General features: G+C 42.4%; 1 protein-coding gene across 1 annotated transcript; it reads left to right on the forward strand.

The window, feature by feature from the left end:
* Positions 1-13717: 13717 nt before the first annotated feature.
* On the forward strand, positions 13718-14662 carry LOC120990828 (olfactory receptor 287-like). The gene has a single exon (XM_040419730.1). It carries the CDS (start codon positions 13718-13720, stop codon positions 14660-14662), a length of 945 nt encoding a protein of 314 aa, XP_040275664.1.
* The last annotated feature ends 4254 nt before the right edge of the window (positions 14663-18916 follow it).

Below are 18916 nucleotides of genomic sequence, written 5' to 3' on the forward strand. Positions count from 1 at the left end.
GACAAAAAAATACCTTTTTTGCACCGTTTTTATTTTATTTTTTTGACCGTGTTCATCTGAGGGGTTAGGTCATGGGGTATTTTTATAGAGCAGATTTTTACGGATGCGGCAATACCTAATATGTCTACTTTATTTAATTTATTTATGTTTTACACTATATTATCTTTTTATAAACAAAAAAAAAAACATTTTTAGTCTAAGAGTCAGTTTATTTTTTTTCGTTTTAGGCCGATTATCTTAGGTAGGGGCTAATTTTTGCAGGATGAGAGGACGGTTTTATTGGCACTATTTTGGGGGGCATATGACTTTTTGATCGCTTGCTATTACAATTTTTGTGATATAAGGAGACAAAAAAAATACCTTTTTTTGCACCGCTTTTATTTTATTTTTTTGACCGTGTTCATCCGAGGGGTTAGGGGGAAGGGTATTTTATAGAGCAGATTCTTACGGATTTGGTGATACCTAATATGTCTACTTTTTTTATTTATTTTAGTTTTACAAAATAATATTTTGGAATTATTATTTTATTTTTTTCGTTTTAGTGTCTCAAGTGTGAAAACCATTGTAATTTTTCCGAATGTCAGTGGCTAAATGGAATTAAAATTGGGGAAGGGGATTAAAAAATTTAGTATTCCATGGAAGTGTTGTACTCCCTGAAGCAACCGTCAATGCAGAGGCCCGGATGATCGGGGCACGTGTCACACTGAGTGTATCCCCCTCCTGTGACACCCCAGTATGGGGTACCACACCTTGAAAGTGTTGGCCAGGGACGATCCAGGCGCCTCCAGTTCCCGAGGTACTCCGGCCTGCTCTTTCCCGATCAGAAAAGATCAGGGCCTTGAGGATTGCCTCATAGAACTGAAGGAATTTCCCTGTGTTGCCAGCGCTCTGGGACAGCACAAAAGAGTTGTACAAGACAACCTGTACCAAGTAGACCGCAACTTTTTTGTACCATGCCCGGGTTTTGCCCATGGCATTATATGGCTTAAGTACTTGAACAGAGAGATCAACTCCTCCCATATACCGATTGTAGTCGACAATACAATCGGGCTTGAGGACCGTTGCCGCGGTACCTCGCACAAGGACAGGGGTGATGCCTTTACCGTGAATTGTGGACAGTACAAGGACATCCCTCTTGTCCTTATATCTGACCAGCAACAGGTTTCCACTGGTAAGGGCATGGATATCACCCCTGGGATAGGTACCTGGAGGGGGTAGGTAGGGAGGCCACGTTGATTTTTCCGCACGGTCCCACAAGCGGACGTGGATCTGGCGGCGAAGGACTGGAACAAGGGGATACTAGTATAAAAGTTATCCACGTACAGGTGGTAACCCTTATCTAGCAGTGGGTGCATAAGGTCCCAGACAAGTTTCCCGCTAACACCCAGAGTGGGGGAACATTCTGGAGGTTTAATACGGGAATCTCACCCCTTGTACACACAAAACTTGTAAGTGTACCCTGAGGTACTCTCACAAAGTTTGTACAGCTTCACGCCATACCTCGCCCGCTTAGAGGGAACATACTGGCGGAAAATGAGTCTCCCCTTGAAAGCAATGAGAGACTCATCAACCGCGACCTCACTTCCAGGTACATAGGCCTCCAAAAATTTGGCCCCAAAGTGATCGATGAACGGCCTGATTTTGTACAGGCGGTCATAGGCAGGATCACCTTGGGGGGGACATGCTGCATTATCTGCATAATGCAGGCATTTCCGGATTGCCTCAAACCGGGTACGTGTCATGGCCGTACAGTAAAGTGGGGTCTGGTAGAGGACGTCCCCACTCAAGTAATGCCTGACACTGGGTTTTTTGACTAGGCCCATGTGCAGGATGAGGCCCCAAAACGTCCTCATCTCGGCTGCACTGACCGCAGTCCAACCACCGGTCCTAGCCAAAAAGGAGCCCGGGTGTTGAGCAATGAACTGTTGGGCGAACAGGTTCGTTTGCTCCACCATCAGATTTACAAAGTGGTCACTGAAAAAAAGACTAAAATAGTCATATTCAGTGAAGCCCACTGTGGAAATCTGGATTCCTGGTTGGCCAACAAAATCAGGAATCGCAGGCTCAAAATGCTCTGGGGTACACCATGCAAGTTCACTGGTAGGGGGCTTCGGTGGACTTAACTGGTGGGCCTGGAAAACTAGTACAAGCCCCAAAGCTTCTCGTACTAGTGTGGACCATAGGATCCCTAGCATGGCGGCCCCCTTGCTCCGCCGCCTTGGGGGCTCATCATCATCGCTAGATGATGAGGAGGACGCGGATGACAAAAGAAAAGTGGGGTCATCCTTGTCCTCACTGGGACTCTCGGAGTCGGAGGCAAGCAGGGTGTATGCCTCCTCGGCCGAGAACATCCGGCGGGCCTTAGGGAAGTGTGTGTGTGCGTGTGTGGAAATCTTTTTTTGGTGTGCGTGTAAGTGGGGGCACGGGTGTTCACGTACTTACCCTAAACCTCACAGAATATAAAATAAAAACTAAATTAAAAAAAAGGCCAAAAAATGTGAAAAAATTAAAATTAAAATTTAAAACTCGCTGATCAGCCGTCCGAAGCTGATCAGCGGTGGGGTGTGCGATGCGCTAACAGTGGCCGAACGCTAAGAGTGTCGGCCACAGTCAGCGTACGCAGAATAAAACAAAACAAACTGCTTGCGCCCCAAAAAAAGTTGTGGGGGGGCAGGGGGGCAAGCTGCAGCACCCCTGGGGGGGTCTAGGGTCACACAGTTGTGCTGTGGACCCCAGACACTCGATTTAGGGTGATGCAAGAAAAAGCTTCTTTTTTTTTTCACTAAACTTTCCCTGAATATCCCTGCCTAACCTAACCTGTCTCTGACCTTTCCCTAAATACCTTTTAGTGCCAGATGGCACTGTGGAGGGTCAGAAGTGGGTGCTGGGCACAGATGGGGGTGCTGGGGATGCTGGCTCTGGAGATCTGATGTAGCGCTCCTCTCTCCTCGGTTCCCGGACACAGAACCGCCCGCCCCTGCAGCCAGTCAGAGTCGATCCTGAGAGGTGATGGCAGGGTGGCAGTTTTGTTGGTACTAGTTTAGGGTACATATGATTTTGGTTGCTCTATATTACACTTTTTGTGCGGCAAGGTAACAAGAAATAGCTTTTTTGCCACCGTTTTTTTATTGTTATTTACAACATTCATCTGACAGGTTAGATCATGTGGTAATTTTATAGAGCAGGTTGTCACGGACGCGGCGATACCTAATATGTATACAATTTTTTTTATTTATGTAAGTTTTACACAATAATTTCATTTTTAAAACAAAAAAAAATGTTTTAGTGTCTCCATAGTCTAAGAGCCATAGTTTTTTCAGTTTTTATTATCTTAAGGCTACTTTCACACTAGCGTTCGGAGCGGATCCGTCTGATGTTTCATCAGACGGATCCGCTCCTATAATGCAGACGTTCGCATCCGTTCAGAACGGATTCGTCTGCATTATAACTTAGAAAATTTTCTAAGTGTGAAAGTAGCCTGAGCGGATCCGTTCAGACTTTACATTGAAAGTCAATGGGGAACGGATCCGCTTGAAGATTGAGCCATATGGTGTCATCTTCAAGCGGATCCGTCCCCATTGACTTCCATTATAAGTCTGGACGGATCTGCTCGCCTCCGCACGGCCAGGCGGACACCCGAACGCTGCAAGCAGCGTTCAGGTGTCCGCTCACTGAGCGGAGCGGAGGCTGAGCGCTGGCAGGCGGATGCATTCTCAGTGGATCCACCTCCATTGAGAATGCATCAGGGCCGGGCGGCTGCGTTCAGGACCGCTCGTGAGCTCCTTCAAACGGAGCTCACAAGCGGACACCTGAACGCAGGTGTGAAAGGAGCCTTAGTAGGGTCTCATTTTTTGCAGGATGAGATGATGGTTTGATTGGCACTATTTTGGGGTGCATATGACATTTTGATCGCTTGCTATTACCAGTGGGTCTGATGTATGTATAATACAGTACAGTACACTATATAGTGTTTTGTACTGTATTTTTCTTACACTTTGTCTGAAAAGATCTATGCCTTTAGCACAGATCTGTTCAGCACCATGAACAGCAGGATGCCTAAGAAGGCGTCCTGTTGCCATGGGAACCTTCCCCGTCTGCTCAGTTGTGGCCACAACTGCGCAGACGGGGAAGGGTAAGGAGGGGAGCTCCCTCCCTCTGTCACCCCATCCTGTCCGGGGGCTGCAAAGGCACAGCAGCCCCCCGATGGGAGAGGGAGGAAGCTCCCGACTGTTAACCTCTGCTCTTCCATACCATACGGACCGCGGTATGGAAAGGGTTAAACGGCTGACATCACATCAAATATGTCAGCCGTTTATACCAGGGTGTCAGCAATGTGCTGACACCCTGGTATACCCACTGGCCACCAACGATTATTCAAGGGGAGGCGGGCTGGGGATCGCGATCCCGCCTGCCGCACCGCCCGCCTCCCGCACCACCCGCACCGCCTTCAACCCCCCCCCCCTGCACCTCCCGCCGCCATAAAATCATTCGGGGGTGCAGGGGGGGGTGAAACATATATATTTTAAGCATATAAAGTTTCTGATCAGAAACTGCAGAAAGCGCAGCAAACCGCAGGTCTGAATTGACGGGACCCCCCACGCATTTAGCCGAGGTGCCTGCTCAATGAATTGAGCAGGCACCTTGTTCCGATCACCGCCGGAACAACACATGACGTAACGGTACGTCATGTGTCCTTAAGAGGTTAAACAATAGTATAGTTAGTATATATTTAAATTAAATATGAGCTAACCAGTTCGTACTGAACCGAGTTTGGTCCGAATTTCTGTATTTTTTGGATGGCAGACAAACCAGAACCTTTTCAGGTTTGGTTCGGACGAATGCACTAAAACGCAGTGTAGCACCATTTCATTGCACATATGGCAGGGAAAAAAACACTATGGAGGAAGAAGATGGGTTCTCACATGACCCTGAGAGGAAGTGGGGGGGGGGGGGGCAGGGGTTACCTGATCCAGGCCAACAGACAGCTTAGATGAGCCAATCAGTGCTGCAGCAGGCAGGCAAGTGTCCTAGCAGAAAGACCAGAACTTCATTTTGTGCTGGGCTATGAATAAAGGTGGTTGGGTCTTACAGTGCCAGAAAAATCGATCTTGGGGAGTCTGGGACAGTCAGAAATCAATCTTGTTATCTACTGCCAGGGAAAGTGAAGGGAAAGGCTAGAATTACAAAGAAGAAGAATTGTGTGTGTAGACTAGAGACAAGCAGGGAAGCTGTCAGCCAGGGAGTCAGTAGTGAGGAGCTGAGGCTGGCTGTGACTCCTAGCAAAACTGCAGCTGCTACAAATCTTAAAAGCAGTTACCTTCAAGGACATCTTTTAATTTTTTTGCCCTATTTTCTCAGAAATCTCAGTGCACCCATGCACTCAAAAGCACTACAGATATTGGCTGATGACTGGCTCATGCAGCTTTATATCTGCTCCACCTTTCAAAGATGGCTGGACCATTGCACAAAACAAGCACTTTTACCTTTTTGTGTCACCCCTTTCACCTCATAGATTGTAAGCTCTTGTGAGCAAGGCCCTCATTCCTCTTGTTCTAATGACTTGTCTGTTGCTATGTTATTTATGACTATCTGTACTTGTATCCCTGCTGAATATGTTGACGCTATATAAATAAAGATTAAAATATATATATTATTAGAATACTAGTGAGTACTCTGTGTAAGGTCATCTCACATATTTAATTTATTAATTTATTTTGTTTATGTTTGAAAAACAATATAATTCAGTTATTGATAGAGTAATATTAGAGCTGAATCCGTTTATTTCTCTATCTCCACACACACATTTCCAAATTTCTTTTTTTGGGGGAGGGAAGGAGGGGTTATTGAATTTAATTAAACCAGCATATAGGTGATCAGTACACCAATACACATGGTAGTGCACCTCATTATCTGTAAGTGATAGCGTGATATTAATCATAAGACCTTGCCCTTAATCATCTGTGTCCATTTATAGTATATCCACACAGAAATTACTTAGTATTTTTTGGGGGGAGGTTCAATTTAATTAAATCAGCATAAAGATTATCAGTACTCCAATACGATAATGTGACCAATATTGTAAATTATAGGCTATGTACACCTTTAGGGGCAATTTTTTTATCATTGAATTATACTTATTTTGACCTAAAAATCAATCACTTTTTCAATTGGCCATTATTAACAATATGAAATCCTTTTTTCTGTACAGAGCTGACATGCTCTACTTGCTGCCTGTGGATTTTTTGTCTTTTTAGTCATCTGAGGAACATATGGACATCTTATCTCTGCTCTCTGACCTTATAAATAGGGTTGAGCGAACCCGAACTGTAAAGTTTGGACCCCAGACCCGAACCCGAACATTTCAGTAAAAGTTCGGGTTCGGGTTCAGTGTTTGGCGATTTCTTAGCGCTTTTTGAAAGACTGCAGAGCAGCCAATGAACAAGTGTTTAACTGTGTGCCCTTAGAAGCCATCACAGCCATGCATACTAATGGCATGGCTGAGATTGGCCAGTGCAGCATGTGACCCAGCCTCTATATAAGCTTGGGTCACGTAGCGCTGCACGTCACTCTGCTGTTACTAGTGTAGGGAGAGGATGCTGCTGTGATGAAGAGAACAGGACTGAATCTTTAATCAGAACTCCAATTGAACTCAGTGATCTACATAGATAGAGTTGTGTGGGTGCAGTGCACAATCTTTTCACCCTGCCCTTAGCCCAGTGACAGAGAAAAATAACTTTTATCCGTCTGTTAGTTAGGTGTGCTGCGGCAGCCATTTTATGCAAGCTCATTGCACCAGCACTGCATCTGTGCTTTTGTGACATTCAAATCCAAGCTTAAAATACTGCAATAATAATCTGGCTTTGAAAAAACACCAATTTTTGGCAATATCCTACATCTGGTGCCTTTTCAGGATTAGTCAGTGTGCAATTTAAGCTAGAAATACAGCTATAATTTTCTCCGTTTTTAAAAACACCCTTTTTGGCCAAAATACACTATTTTACAGCCCTTGCTGCATCTGCACATGTGAAATTCAAGCGTTATATACAGCTTTCATATTCTGTTAGTAAAAAAACACCCTTTTTTTTGCAAAATACTTAATATTGCAGCCCTTGCTGCATCTGTGATTGTTAAAAACAAGTTTTAAAAACTTCAATAATTTTCTGGCTTTGAAAAAACACAAATTTTGGGCAATATCCAACATCTGGTAACTTTGCAGGATTAGTCAGTGTGCAATTTAAGCTAGAAATACAGCTATAATTTTCGGGGTTTATAAAAACGCCCTTTTTGGGCAAAATACACAATTTTACAGCCCATTTGCACATGTGAAATTCAAGGGTTATATACTGCTGTCATATTCTGTTATTAAACAAACACCCATTTTGGGCAAAAAACTTAATTTTGCAGTCTTTGCTGCATATGTCATTGTGAGATACATACTTTAGATACTGTGGTTCTATTCAGTTATTTGAAAAACAGGCATTTTTGGGAAAAAAAATTAATTGCGGCCTAGTCTGGATCTGTACGTGTGAGATACACACTTTAGATACTGTGGTTATATTCTAATAATAATAAAACACCCTTTTTGGACAAAATCCACAATTCTACAGCCCTTGCTGCATCAGCACATGTGAAATTCAAGGGTTATACAGTATACTGCTGCCATATTCTGTTATTAAACTAACACCCATTTTGGGCAACAAACTAAATTTTGCAGCCTTCGCTGCATATGACATTGTGAGATACACTGACTGGGCCTCCATGCGAGACCTGTGTTCCTTGTTGCACTGTTTCGAGTACTCCACCAACATGGCCAGTGCCGATAACGCCGTTCTCAGCGTTACTATCCCACTTCTATGCCTCCTTAAAAAAATGCTCCTGGCGATGATGGAAGAGCATGTGGCACAGGAGGAGGAGGAGGAAAAGGGATCATTTCGTAGAGTTTCCGGCCAGTCATTCCCAAGTGGCTCCGAGGGTGGGTTCCTGCACCCACAAACCCAAGGTACACAATTGTCCAGCCAGGGCACAGTTCTGGAGGATGACGAAGTGGAGGATGAGGAGGAGGAGATGGAGGAGGAGGAACCATGTTCACAGCAGGGTGGCTCCCAGACCAGCTCATGGCCATCACTGGTGCGTGGATGGGGGGATACAGAGGACACAGACAATACACCTTCCACAGAGGACAGCTTTTCGTTGCCACTGGGCAGCCTGGCACACATGAGCGATTACATGCTGCAGTGTCTCCGCAACGACCGCCGAGTTGCCCACATTCTAACTTGTGCTGATTACTGGGTGGCCACGCTGCTGGATCCCCGTTAAAAGGACAACGTACCGTCCTTAATTCCGTCACTGGAACGTGATCGTAAGATGCGCGAGTACAAGCGCACGCTGGTAGACGCGCTGCTGGTGGCATTCCCACCTGACAGCGGGGGCACAGTGGAAGCACAAGGCGAAGGCAGAGGATGAGGAAGAGGTTGCCAACGCAGCTAGGGCACCGCCAGCACCTCAGAAGGCAGGGTTAGCATGTCCGAAATGTGGAAAAGCTTTGTCAGCACGCCAAAACAACCAGCACCATCAGCTGATATGGAACGTCTTAGCAGGAGGCAGCATTTCACCAACATGGTGGAGCAGTATGTGTGCACACGCCTACACGTACTGAATGACGGGTCTGCCCCCTTCAACTTCTGGGTCTCCAAATTGGGCACATGGCCTGAGCTTGCCCTTTACGCCTTGGAGGTGCTTGCCTGCCCTGCAGCCAGTGTATTATCTGAACGTGTGTTTAGCACGGCAGGGGGCATCATCACAGACAAGAGCAGCCGCCTGTCCACAGCCAATGTGGACAAGCTCACGTTTATTAAAATGAACCAGGCATGGATCCCTCAGGACTTGTCTGTACCTTGTGCAGAATAGACATGTATACCGGCATTAACCAGCCATTGTTATACTGCAGCACAATTGCTCATTCTTGTATTTTGGATATTTCACACTTTTTTAGAGTGTACTCTTATTAGAAAAATAATAATTTAAACCAAAAACCTGTGTTGGCTACCTCGTCCTCCTCCACCGCCGCTTCTTCTTACACTGCTACGTCCACTGCCTCCTTAAACTCCTACTCCATATGGAACTCCACCTCATAAATCAATTTTAATTTTTTTATTTGTACGTATTTTATTTTATATCATTTCAATACTTTGTCAGTTACATTTTCTGGTGAAATTCAGCAATTTTTGGGTGTATAGTACCACTGCTATACCAAGTAGAAGGGTTTAAAAAAAAAAATTGTCATTTACTTTTTCGGGTGAAATTCACCAATTTTTGGGTGTATAGTACCACTGCTATACCTAGTAGGCCGGTTAAAAAAATAATAATTGTCATTTACATTTTCGGGTGAAATTCACAAATTTTTGGGTGTTATGTACCACTGCTATACCTAGTAGGCCTGTAAAAAAAATAAAAAAAATTGTCATTTACTTTTTTGGGTGAAATTCACCAATTTTTGGGTGAATAGTACCACTGCTATACCTAGTAGGCCGATTAAAAAAAGAAAAAAAATGTCATTTACTTTTTCAGGTGAAATTCACCAATTTTTGGGTGTGATGTACCACTGCTATGCCTAGTAGGCCAGTTAAGAAAATTAATAAATTGTCATTTACTTTTTCGGGTTAAATTCACCAATTTTTGGGTGTGATGTACCACTGCTATACCTAGTAGGACGGTTAAAAAAAATAAAAAATTGTCATTTACATTTTCAGTTGAAATTCAACAATTTTTGGGTGTAAAGTACCACTGCTATACCTAGTAGACTGGTAATATGATGTACCCCTCCTCTACCTAGTTGACAGCTTAATAAATTTCAATAATTTTTATTTGACATTTTCGGGTGACAATAAACTATAGTTTTCTGTCATAGACCCCTGCTCTACCAAGTAGACAGTTTAATACATTTCTGTAATTTTTCTGTTACATTCTTGGGTTGACATTATACAATTTTAGACGTGAATAAACCCCTGCTCTGCATAGGTGACAGGGAATAAAATTTCTGAAATACTTCTTTAATTGATGCGCGCCACCTCCTTTGATTCAATGCTTAAACTTAAACAAGTTGTACCACATTTGCACTTCAATAATTTGTCCCACATTTCCGCTATGCTCTTTTGGCCAACATTTGCGCCTCAATAGCTTGTCCCACATTTCCGCTTGACTCTTTTGGCCCACATTTGGGCTTCTGTAATTTGTCCCACATTTGCGCCTCAATAGCTTTTCCCACATTTCTGCTCGATCCCAAAATTATTTTATAAATTCATCTCCCTTAAATTTGGTCTCTTTTTCTCATGCTCCCTCTCCGGCCTGGAACCCTGATTCCCCGCCACCCGTGATCACCATGGTAGGCGCATAAAAGAACATCGAAAGTTGATAGAGCAGATATCAAATTGGATCGTGAACATCACGGGGACGTGCGACATGGTGGGGCAGTAAGTATGCACACGCCTACACGAACTAACTGACAGAGGTCAGCCGCTGTAACTTCTGGGTCTCCAAATTGGGCACATGGCCTGAGCTTGCCCTTTACGCCTTGGAGGTGCTGGCCTGCCCTACAGCCAGTGTATTGTCTGAACGTGTGTTTAGCACGACTGGAGCGTTATATTTTCCAATGTTTTGGGGTGTACCCTAATTTAAAAAAATATAAATACATTTTAAACCAAAAAGCAGTGTAGGCTACCTCCTCCTCATCCACCGCCACTTCCACCTACACCGCCACATCCACCGCCTCCTCAACCACCTACTCCATATGGACCTGGTCCTCCTAGATCAAGATTATTATTTTTTTTTTTACGTATTTTGTTATTTTAAGTTATTTGCCTATCCACATTTGTTTGCAGAGCACTTGCCATGCTCTTAACCACATTTTGACGACATTTTCAGCCCTCTAGCCCTTTCCATGACATTTTTACAGCCATTTTAGTGCTCAAAAGTTCGGGTCCCCATTGACTTCAATGGGGTTCGGGGTCAAGTTCGGGTCAAGTTCGGGTCCCGAACTCGAACTTTTTTCCGAAGTTCGGCCGAACCCGTCGAACCTGAACATCCAGGTGTCTGCTCAACTCTAATCATAATGCCTGCTTGGCCCTGTCAATCAAAGTGCAGAGGGTGCAGCAGTTGCAGAGAGAACAGAGACTCCAGGTGTAACGGGGACCAACACAGATGCCTTCAGCTGCCAAGTGCATATTCAACAGGTCATCCAGTTTCATAGGTACAAATCTGCCATCAGATTTTTATTGATTTCTAGGTTTATGTCTTTTAACAAGTTTCTTTGCATCATTTCATAAATCATAATTATCTTTTGTTTTTTTAATGGTTTTTATGATGGTTTAATTATGTATTTATTTATGAATTAATTATGGTGCCTTGAAAAAGTATTCATCCCCCATTGAACTTTTTCATATTTTTTCACGTTACTCCCGCAAAGTAAAATGCATTTCATTGGGATTTACGCCTATCTGTAATTTATTCTCAATATAACTACAGCTCTTCTGGGAAGGCCTCAGTGTTTTGTAAGTGAACATTAGCGATCAAACAGCATCATGAAAACCAAGGAACACATCAGACAGGTCAGAGATAAAGTTGTGGAGAAGTTTAAAGCAGGATTAGGTTATAAAAAAATATCCAAAGCTCTGAGCATCTCACAGAGCACTGTTCAATCAATCATCCAGAAATGGAAGGAGTATGGTACAACTACATGGCCATCTACCTAAACTGACAGCCCAGGCAAGGAGAACATTATTTAGAGAAGCATGTAGAGATCCACAGCTCAGGTGGGAAAATCTGTCCACAGGGCAACTATTTGTCATGTACTCCACAAATCTGGCTTTATGGAAGAGTGGCAAGAAGAAAGTCATTTTTGAAAGCAAGCCATATGATGTATCATGTTCGGTTTTCCACAAGTCATGTAGGGGACACAGCAAACATGTTAAAGAAGGTGCTTTGGTCAGATGAGACTAAACTTTGGAAAACGTTGTATGTGGTGGAAAACTAACACTGCACATCAACCTGAACACATCATCCCCACCATGAAACATGGTGGCAGAATCATACTGTGTGGATGTTTTTCTACAGCAGGGACAGGGAAGCTGGTCAGAGTTGCTAAGAAGATGGATGAAGCTAAATACAGGGCAATCCTAGAGGAAAACCTGTTAGAGGCTGTAAAATACTTGAGACTGGGGCGGAGGTTCACCTTCCAGCAGGACAATGACCCTAAACTTACAGCCAGAGCTACAATGGAATGGTATAGATGAAGGCATATTCATGTGTTAGCATGGTGCAGTGAAAGTCCAGACCTAAATCCCATTAAGAATCCATGTCAAGACTTGAAAATTGCTGTTTACAGATGCTCTCTATCCAATGTGACTGAATTTGAGCTATTTTGCAAAGAACCATGGGCAAAAAGTTTAGCCTCTAGATGTGCAAAGTTGAGAGACATACCACAAAAGACTCGTAGCTGTAATTGCAGTGAAAGGTGGTCCTACAGTATATTGAATCTGAGAGCTGAATACAAATGCATTCCACACTTTCCAGATCTTTATTTATTAAAATTTTTGAAAACCATGTATCATTTTCTTTTCACTTCTCACATACTTGCTACTTTATGTTGGTCTATCACAGAAAATCCCAGGAAATACATTTATGTTTGTGGGTATAATGTGAAAAAATGTGGAAAAGTTCAACGGGTATGAATACTTCTTCAAGGTATTCTATGTAAATAAGGTTGTCCTCTGCCCCATTTTAATGCCACAGCATTGTTTTACACTCTCCTTTTGTTTGTATCATGTCATATTGTTAAACTACCTGACGAAGGTACAGTACAGTCCTGAAACACATAGTAAAAAAAAAACAATAAAGTCAATACCACATTGGGGGTTGCCAGTAGGAACTGTGTGCTGAAACCAGGTGATCCCCATTCTAAGGTCTCCCAGCTATTATGTAAGCTTATGGTCCTATCTATGAAGCACTGTTTCACTCTTTTATGGTAGGCTAAAGGCAGAGACTAAGTAGCTGCTGTGAAACAAGCCAGGAGACGTAAACTGAAAGGAACTGGTCCAGAATGTATAGTGCTTTGCTGCAGAGCCCTGACTTGAACCCAATTGAACATCTATGAAGAGACCTGAAACTGGTTGTCCCGTGATGGCCCCTATTCAACCTGACAAAGTTTAAAAGGATCTGCAGAGAAGAATTGCAGAAAATGGCTAGAGGTGCTTCGAGTAAGCACTGAGTAAAGGTTCAAATATGTACAGTATGTCAATGCAATATTTTAGATTTTTCGTTTCAACAAATTAGCCAAGATTGCAATCATTCTGTATTTACTTTGATGGTCTGCAACTGCAACACTCTGTGATTTATTCAGAACTCTTGCATGTGTTTATGACACAATGCTCATATACAGTGTCTGATTTCTTCTTCATGTGAATCATTGCACATGCTAAACTGTGAATTTGAAATTATGTCCATCAGTCATGGCCAGCTATACAATGACATTGGCAACGTTTTTTCTTCACAGGGTTACTGAATGTGACTTATGAACAAAGTTATATATTATTCAATGCCATCTTCTTGCACATACTGTATATACTCTGAACTCATGGTATAGCCATTGCGCTAGCAATACGTTTTGTTTCTGCTCTCAGTATTTCACAAAATGTCACCAAAAGCTTAAAAGACTTCTGCAGATATGATTCATGTCAATCAAACAAAATTTATCCTTGTTGGTTTTACACTTGGTCCTTGGGCACAGAACACTGTCTTCTTACTTTTTTTTGTACTTTACTTGATATCTCTGATTGGAAACTTGTCAATCATTACTGCTGTCTGGTTGGACAAGCGCCTCCATACTCCCATGTATTTCTTCCTCAGCAGCTTGGCTTTTATGGATATTTGGTTCATATCATCTACAGTCCCTAAATTGCTCATGATACTTGCTTACAACAACATCATTTCTATATCTGGTTGTATCCTGCAGTTGTATTTCTATTTGTCTTTAGGTACTATAGCATTTTATCTTTTAGCTGTCATGTCAGTGGATCGTTATGTAGCAATTTCTCATCCATTGAGGTATCATTTAATCATTACCAACAAGGTCTGCCTTTCGTTAGTGTTAATATCCTGGGTTTTTGGATTTATTACTTTTATCTATCCCACAGTGTTAATACTTGGTTTGTCTTTCTGTGGTCCATATGAGATCAATCATTTCTTCTGTGATAGTTCAGCAGTTGTAAAGATAAGTTGCTCTGATATACATCAGTTTGATATGGTTTTTGCCAGCTTTGCCTCAGCTGTGATTTTGGGTTCTTTCTGTCTCACATTAATTTCCTATTGTAATATTCTCTTTACCATAATAATGATACCCTCTACAAGGGGAAAAATCAAAGCTTTCTCAACTTGCACCTCTCATTTCACGGTTGTCTTATTGGCTTATGGCAGTGCTATCTTTATCTATGTGCGACCAGTGGAGAATTCCTCTTCTGACCTTAACAAAATGGTTGCCCTTCTTAATAGTGTCATGACACCAGTGCTTAATCCATTTATCTACACTTTGCGGAACAGACAGATCCAAAAAGTCTTCAGGGAAATAGGGATGAAACTTGTTCCCAATAAAAGTTCTAGTCTACTAAGATAATAAAAAGACTAATTCACATTTATAATCTCGTCCACATCTTTCTTGCTTCCACTACAAACTATACCTTCGTTATCATGCATCTATGCCATCAGCAGGGGACAATACTGATAGAAAACACCCTTCTCAAATGCATGAACTGACTAAGCTTAGGAAAGAGCAAATGGCATTTCATCTAGACTTTCATGAAGTGGTATGCAAACTGGAATGTTTCAATAAAAATCTTTATATTTTACTATTGTTGTCATAAATATTACCTGTGGCTCTTTCGCTGTCGGATACATTGATTTGATCTAATGTTTCTTTATTACAGATCTAAGTATAATAAGTCATAAATTTTCATTAGATTATTATTCACTAGATATCCCAACCCAAGAAAAGGGAGTCAGTATCAATTGGTATCAAGATGCTAAACCAAGAAATGTGCCTAAAATGCCGTAATTCCCAAATCCCTATTGAATTAAAAATAGATTCTTTATTTCTTCATCATGATTTATTAAATGTCTTTGTTCTTCAAACTTAAATTGTTGGGATTAGAGATGAGCGAATTAAAAAAAAAATTCGATTCGCCGATTAAAAAAAATATATTTGGTTCTATCCAAATAAATTTGTGGCAAATTACATAAAAATACGGCTATTTCCTGGCTGCAGAGAGCCTGTATAGTGGTGTAGAACACTGTTCCTTGCAGTAACACGCATAGGGAGTCTGCTCTAGTAGTGAAACAATACTGTGAGTCAGTATGACATGCAGATGACAGGCGTTGCTCTTAGAATCACTGCACACTTAACTTATTTGGGCAGTCACGGGGCCACAACTGACCAAATAACTCAAGTATGAACTCAGCATTACAGGTCGATGTTAGCGCCAAGAAGAAGCGCACTCCTTTTACACCGTCGTCAGCTGATTCCACATAGATGTCTACAGAACCTGTTCTATTAAATGCTTATACAAGTAGAGCCCCCTGACAGAGTGGAGAGGGTGTCAGCAGTAAGTTTGTGTTGATGTCACTGATTATTTTGCCCTTCCTTCTGATCCGTTAGAACAATAACCCCCAAAAAACGGATCCTGTCTGTGGAGCATGAGCATCCGCCTTCACTCGGTCAGTATTTGGTCAGTAATCCATCAGTATTGCTAATGCCAAAAAAAACAGGAGTGGATCCAAAACAGAGATGACACGTGAACGGAATAGTTGCATGTCTTCAGTGTTTTGTACCTACTTCTGCTTTTGGCTACCAAATCACAAGCCAATTTTATATTTTTTTTGAACAGGGTAGAAAAAACAACGTTAATGTAACAAAGATGATATAAACACACATAAAAAATAACACAGAAGGGGCAAAACCACAAGATTTAACTGGAAAAACAAAGTGCTTCATTAAGAAGAATGGATTAACGACCAGTGTCGGGGTACCACGATGGTAATGCATACGGATCAAGAAATGTATGGGGTTATGGCTGATAACTGGATGACAGTCCAGCAAACAAGCCGACTGCAGCCCATTCCGTGACGAGCTGAGTTGCTGATAAGTGGATTCTAAAGTGTCTGAAGAAATGCGAGTAAAATCATTGGAATAAATTGTCCACTTCCTCCAACGTGACCTCGTCCTTTGATTTATGAATATAATTCCATAAAGTCTTGAAGTCCTCTGCGTGGATGGCATAAGAAATCTCCATGCGAGTTTCGACGGGTACAGAGAAAACAAGCTCCGTGGCCGACACTGATCCAGACACGTCATACCCGGTCCACATCGCTGCCAGCTTACCCAAACAACAGTCAAAGTTTCTTTGGAACCACATGCCTATGATAGCCGTGAGTGCCTCGGAGCCGTTATACAGGAAGAGCGGGAGTGAAGAAAATGTCTCTGGTAACACAGGGGAGTAATTCTGTCCGCTTGGATCATCAGGAAATTGTTTATGGCCTTTCTCTGTTCGTACAGTCGGTCCAACATATGGAGGGTGGCATATCGGCCTATGTTGGGAGATGCCGTTTTGCCGCTGTAGCTCGAGGAGGGTGTGCTTTTCGGTGTACGAGTGGTTGAAGTGCATGCAAAGTTTCCTGGCCATTTTTAGGATGTCTTGCAGATGGGTGGAAGACTTCAGGAACTGCTTGACAACCAGATTGAACACATGTGCCATAGAAATGTCTGGTTCATGAACGAATTGTTCTTTTTACTGAACTGGAGGAGTCGATTCATCTGACTGAGATTCAGTACATAGCAGAGACTCTAGCGGCAGGTCTTGTGTAATATGATCCTAGAGTGGAAGTCAGGCTTCTGCCAGCCCCTTCCCTCCCCGCAACCAATCAGATCTGTTAGTCGTATACTGAGTCTAAGAATCTAATTAGTCTACTAGTTAAAAGAATCAAATGATTCTACTTAGTTAGTAAACTCATTAGATTCTTTGAGTTAAAAGAATCGTGTGTCACAGTTCACAGCTAATATCATAATAGATTAAATTATGATCACCCCCCCCCCCATTGGCTGCCGTCCACTCCAATCCATCAACAACTATAGACTATTAACAACATTAAGTATAGCTAGGTAGTCTTGCGTGCCTCCCTTCCTTTTTATTTCTTTTTTCCTTTTTTCCTTCTTTCCATATCCTCATAAACTCTAATTTGCTGGAGATATGAGCACCACTCACTTATCGAGGGCGGGGAGACAGAACCCCAATGCTTGATCAGCATAGCTTTAGCCACCATCAGGCCCCTCATCCAGATGTGTCTGACCCGGAGCAGGATTTCTGTTTCTGACACATAATATCCCAAGATCACTGTCAAAATCCCCGGGTCATAGTTCATCGCAGACTCCTTTTGGAGGGTAGAGAAGACCTGTTCCCAATATTTTTTTTATTTTACTACAGCCCCAAAGCAAATGGACATAATCCGCATTGACATGTCCACATTTAGGGCAACCACAATCCCGGGCTTTATGTTGAGGGAATTTTCCTAGTGTCTTTGGGGTATAATACAATCGATGCAGGATCTTAAATTGGATTAATCTATGAGCACTGGAAACTGTAGCCCTTCTCACATTCCTATAGATAGTGGACCACTGTAGTGGAGAGCAATTCAACTCCTGCTCCCACTTACTTGAACTTTTAAAAGGAGTTACAGTTGCAAGTGCAGTTCGAAGTTTAGCATATAATCTAGATATCTTCACCTTCTCATTCTTCTGAGCGTCACAATAATCAAAAAATAAATTCTCTCGTGGAAAAAAACAGCCTCTATTCCTAGAGGCTTCAAATGTGTGTTTTAAACGTGTATACATAAACAAATCTAGTGGTGAACTATGAATAATACCAAATTCTCCAAGAGATTTAAAATGACCCCTATATATAAGGTGAGAGACCTTATTGATACCCCTGCGTGACCAATAAGCAAAATCTGTGATTTTAGAAAATTCCGCCAGCCCCCTGTTCTCCCACAGAGGGGTAAAAGCAAAAGGACTGGAGACTTTAAGAATCTCCTTCAACTTATTCCAAACCCTCTGAAGTGAGCAAGGGATCAACAAAGACTTCCTTAATCCCATATATCCTGTCTCCAAACATGCAAAAATATTGTCTATTGGTTTTTCCAAAACTTTAGTCAAATACCGTAAAAGTAAACTCTCTTTCAAATAGCAACAACGCTGTATCTGTGCACATAGAAAATAACCTTGAAAAAAGGGAAGTGACAGCCCACCATCTGCCTCCGCCAACCAAAGGTATCTCTGCTTTATACGCACCCTCTTCCTTCCCCAAATTAGATCGTTGATCAAAATCTCCAGTCTATGAAAGAAGATATCGTCGATCCAAATAGGGGAAGCACAAATCGGGAACAAGACAATAAGCAAGATAATCATCTTGATCAATGCTATTCGATCTGTCTGTGCCAATCTCAATTTCTGCCAAGCGCTTATCTTGATCTTAACTTTATTCAACACCGGGGCCAGATTAAGCTCATAGAACCTATTTATGGGAACCCCAATCTTAACCCCCAAATATTCCAAAGTATCCTTGGGGGCCAGAACCCGGACCCCCCTCCCTTCGTCTACCGCCTTCCGGTTCAGCGGGAGGAGCGATGACTTTGTCCAGTTAATCATATAACCAGATAATTTACCATAGTTCTCTATTACCTCTATCACATAAGGAAGGATTTTCCATCCCTGATCCAGGAACAGAATCACATCATCGGCATATAAGCTTATTTTATCGCTCACTCCCGCTACCCCGAAACCGTCTATACGACTATCTGAACGGATCCTGCAAGCCAACGG

This window comes from Bufo bufo, chromosome 2 (genome assembly GCF_905171765.1).
Source record: "Bufo bufo chromosome 2, aBufBuf1.1, whole genome shotgun sequence".
NCBI lineage: Eukaryota > Metazoa > Chordata > Amphibia > Anura > Bufonidae > Bufo > Bufo bufo.

Excerpts from the sequence above, each read along its gene's own strand:
- LOC120990828 (XM_040419730.1), top strand. The coding sequence starts at position 13,718 with ATGATTCATGTCAATCAAACAAAATTTATCCTTGTTGGTTTTACACTT.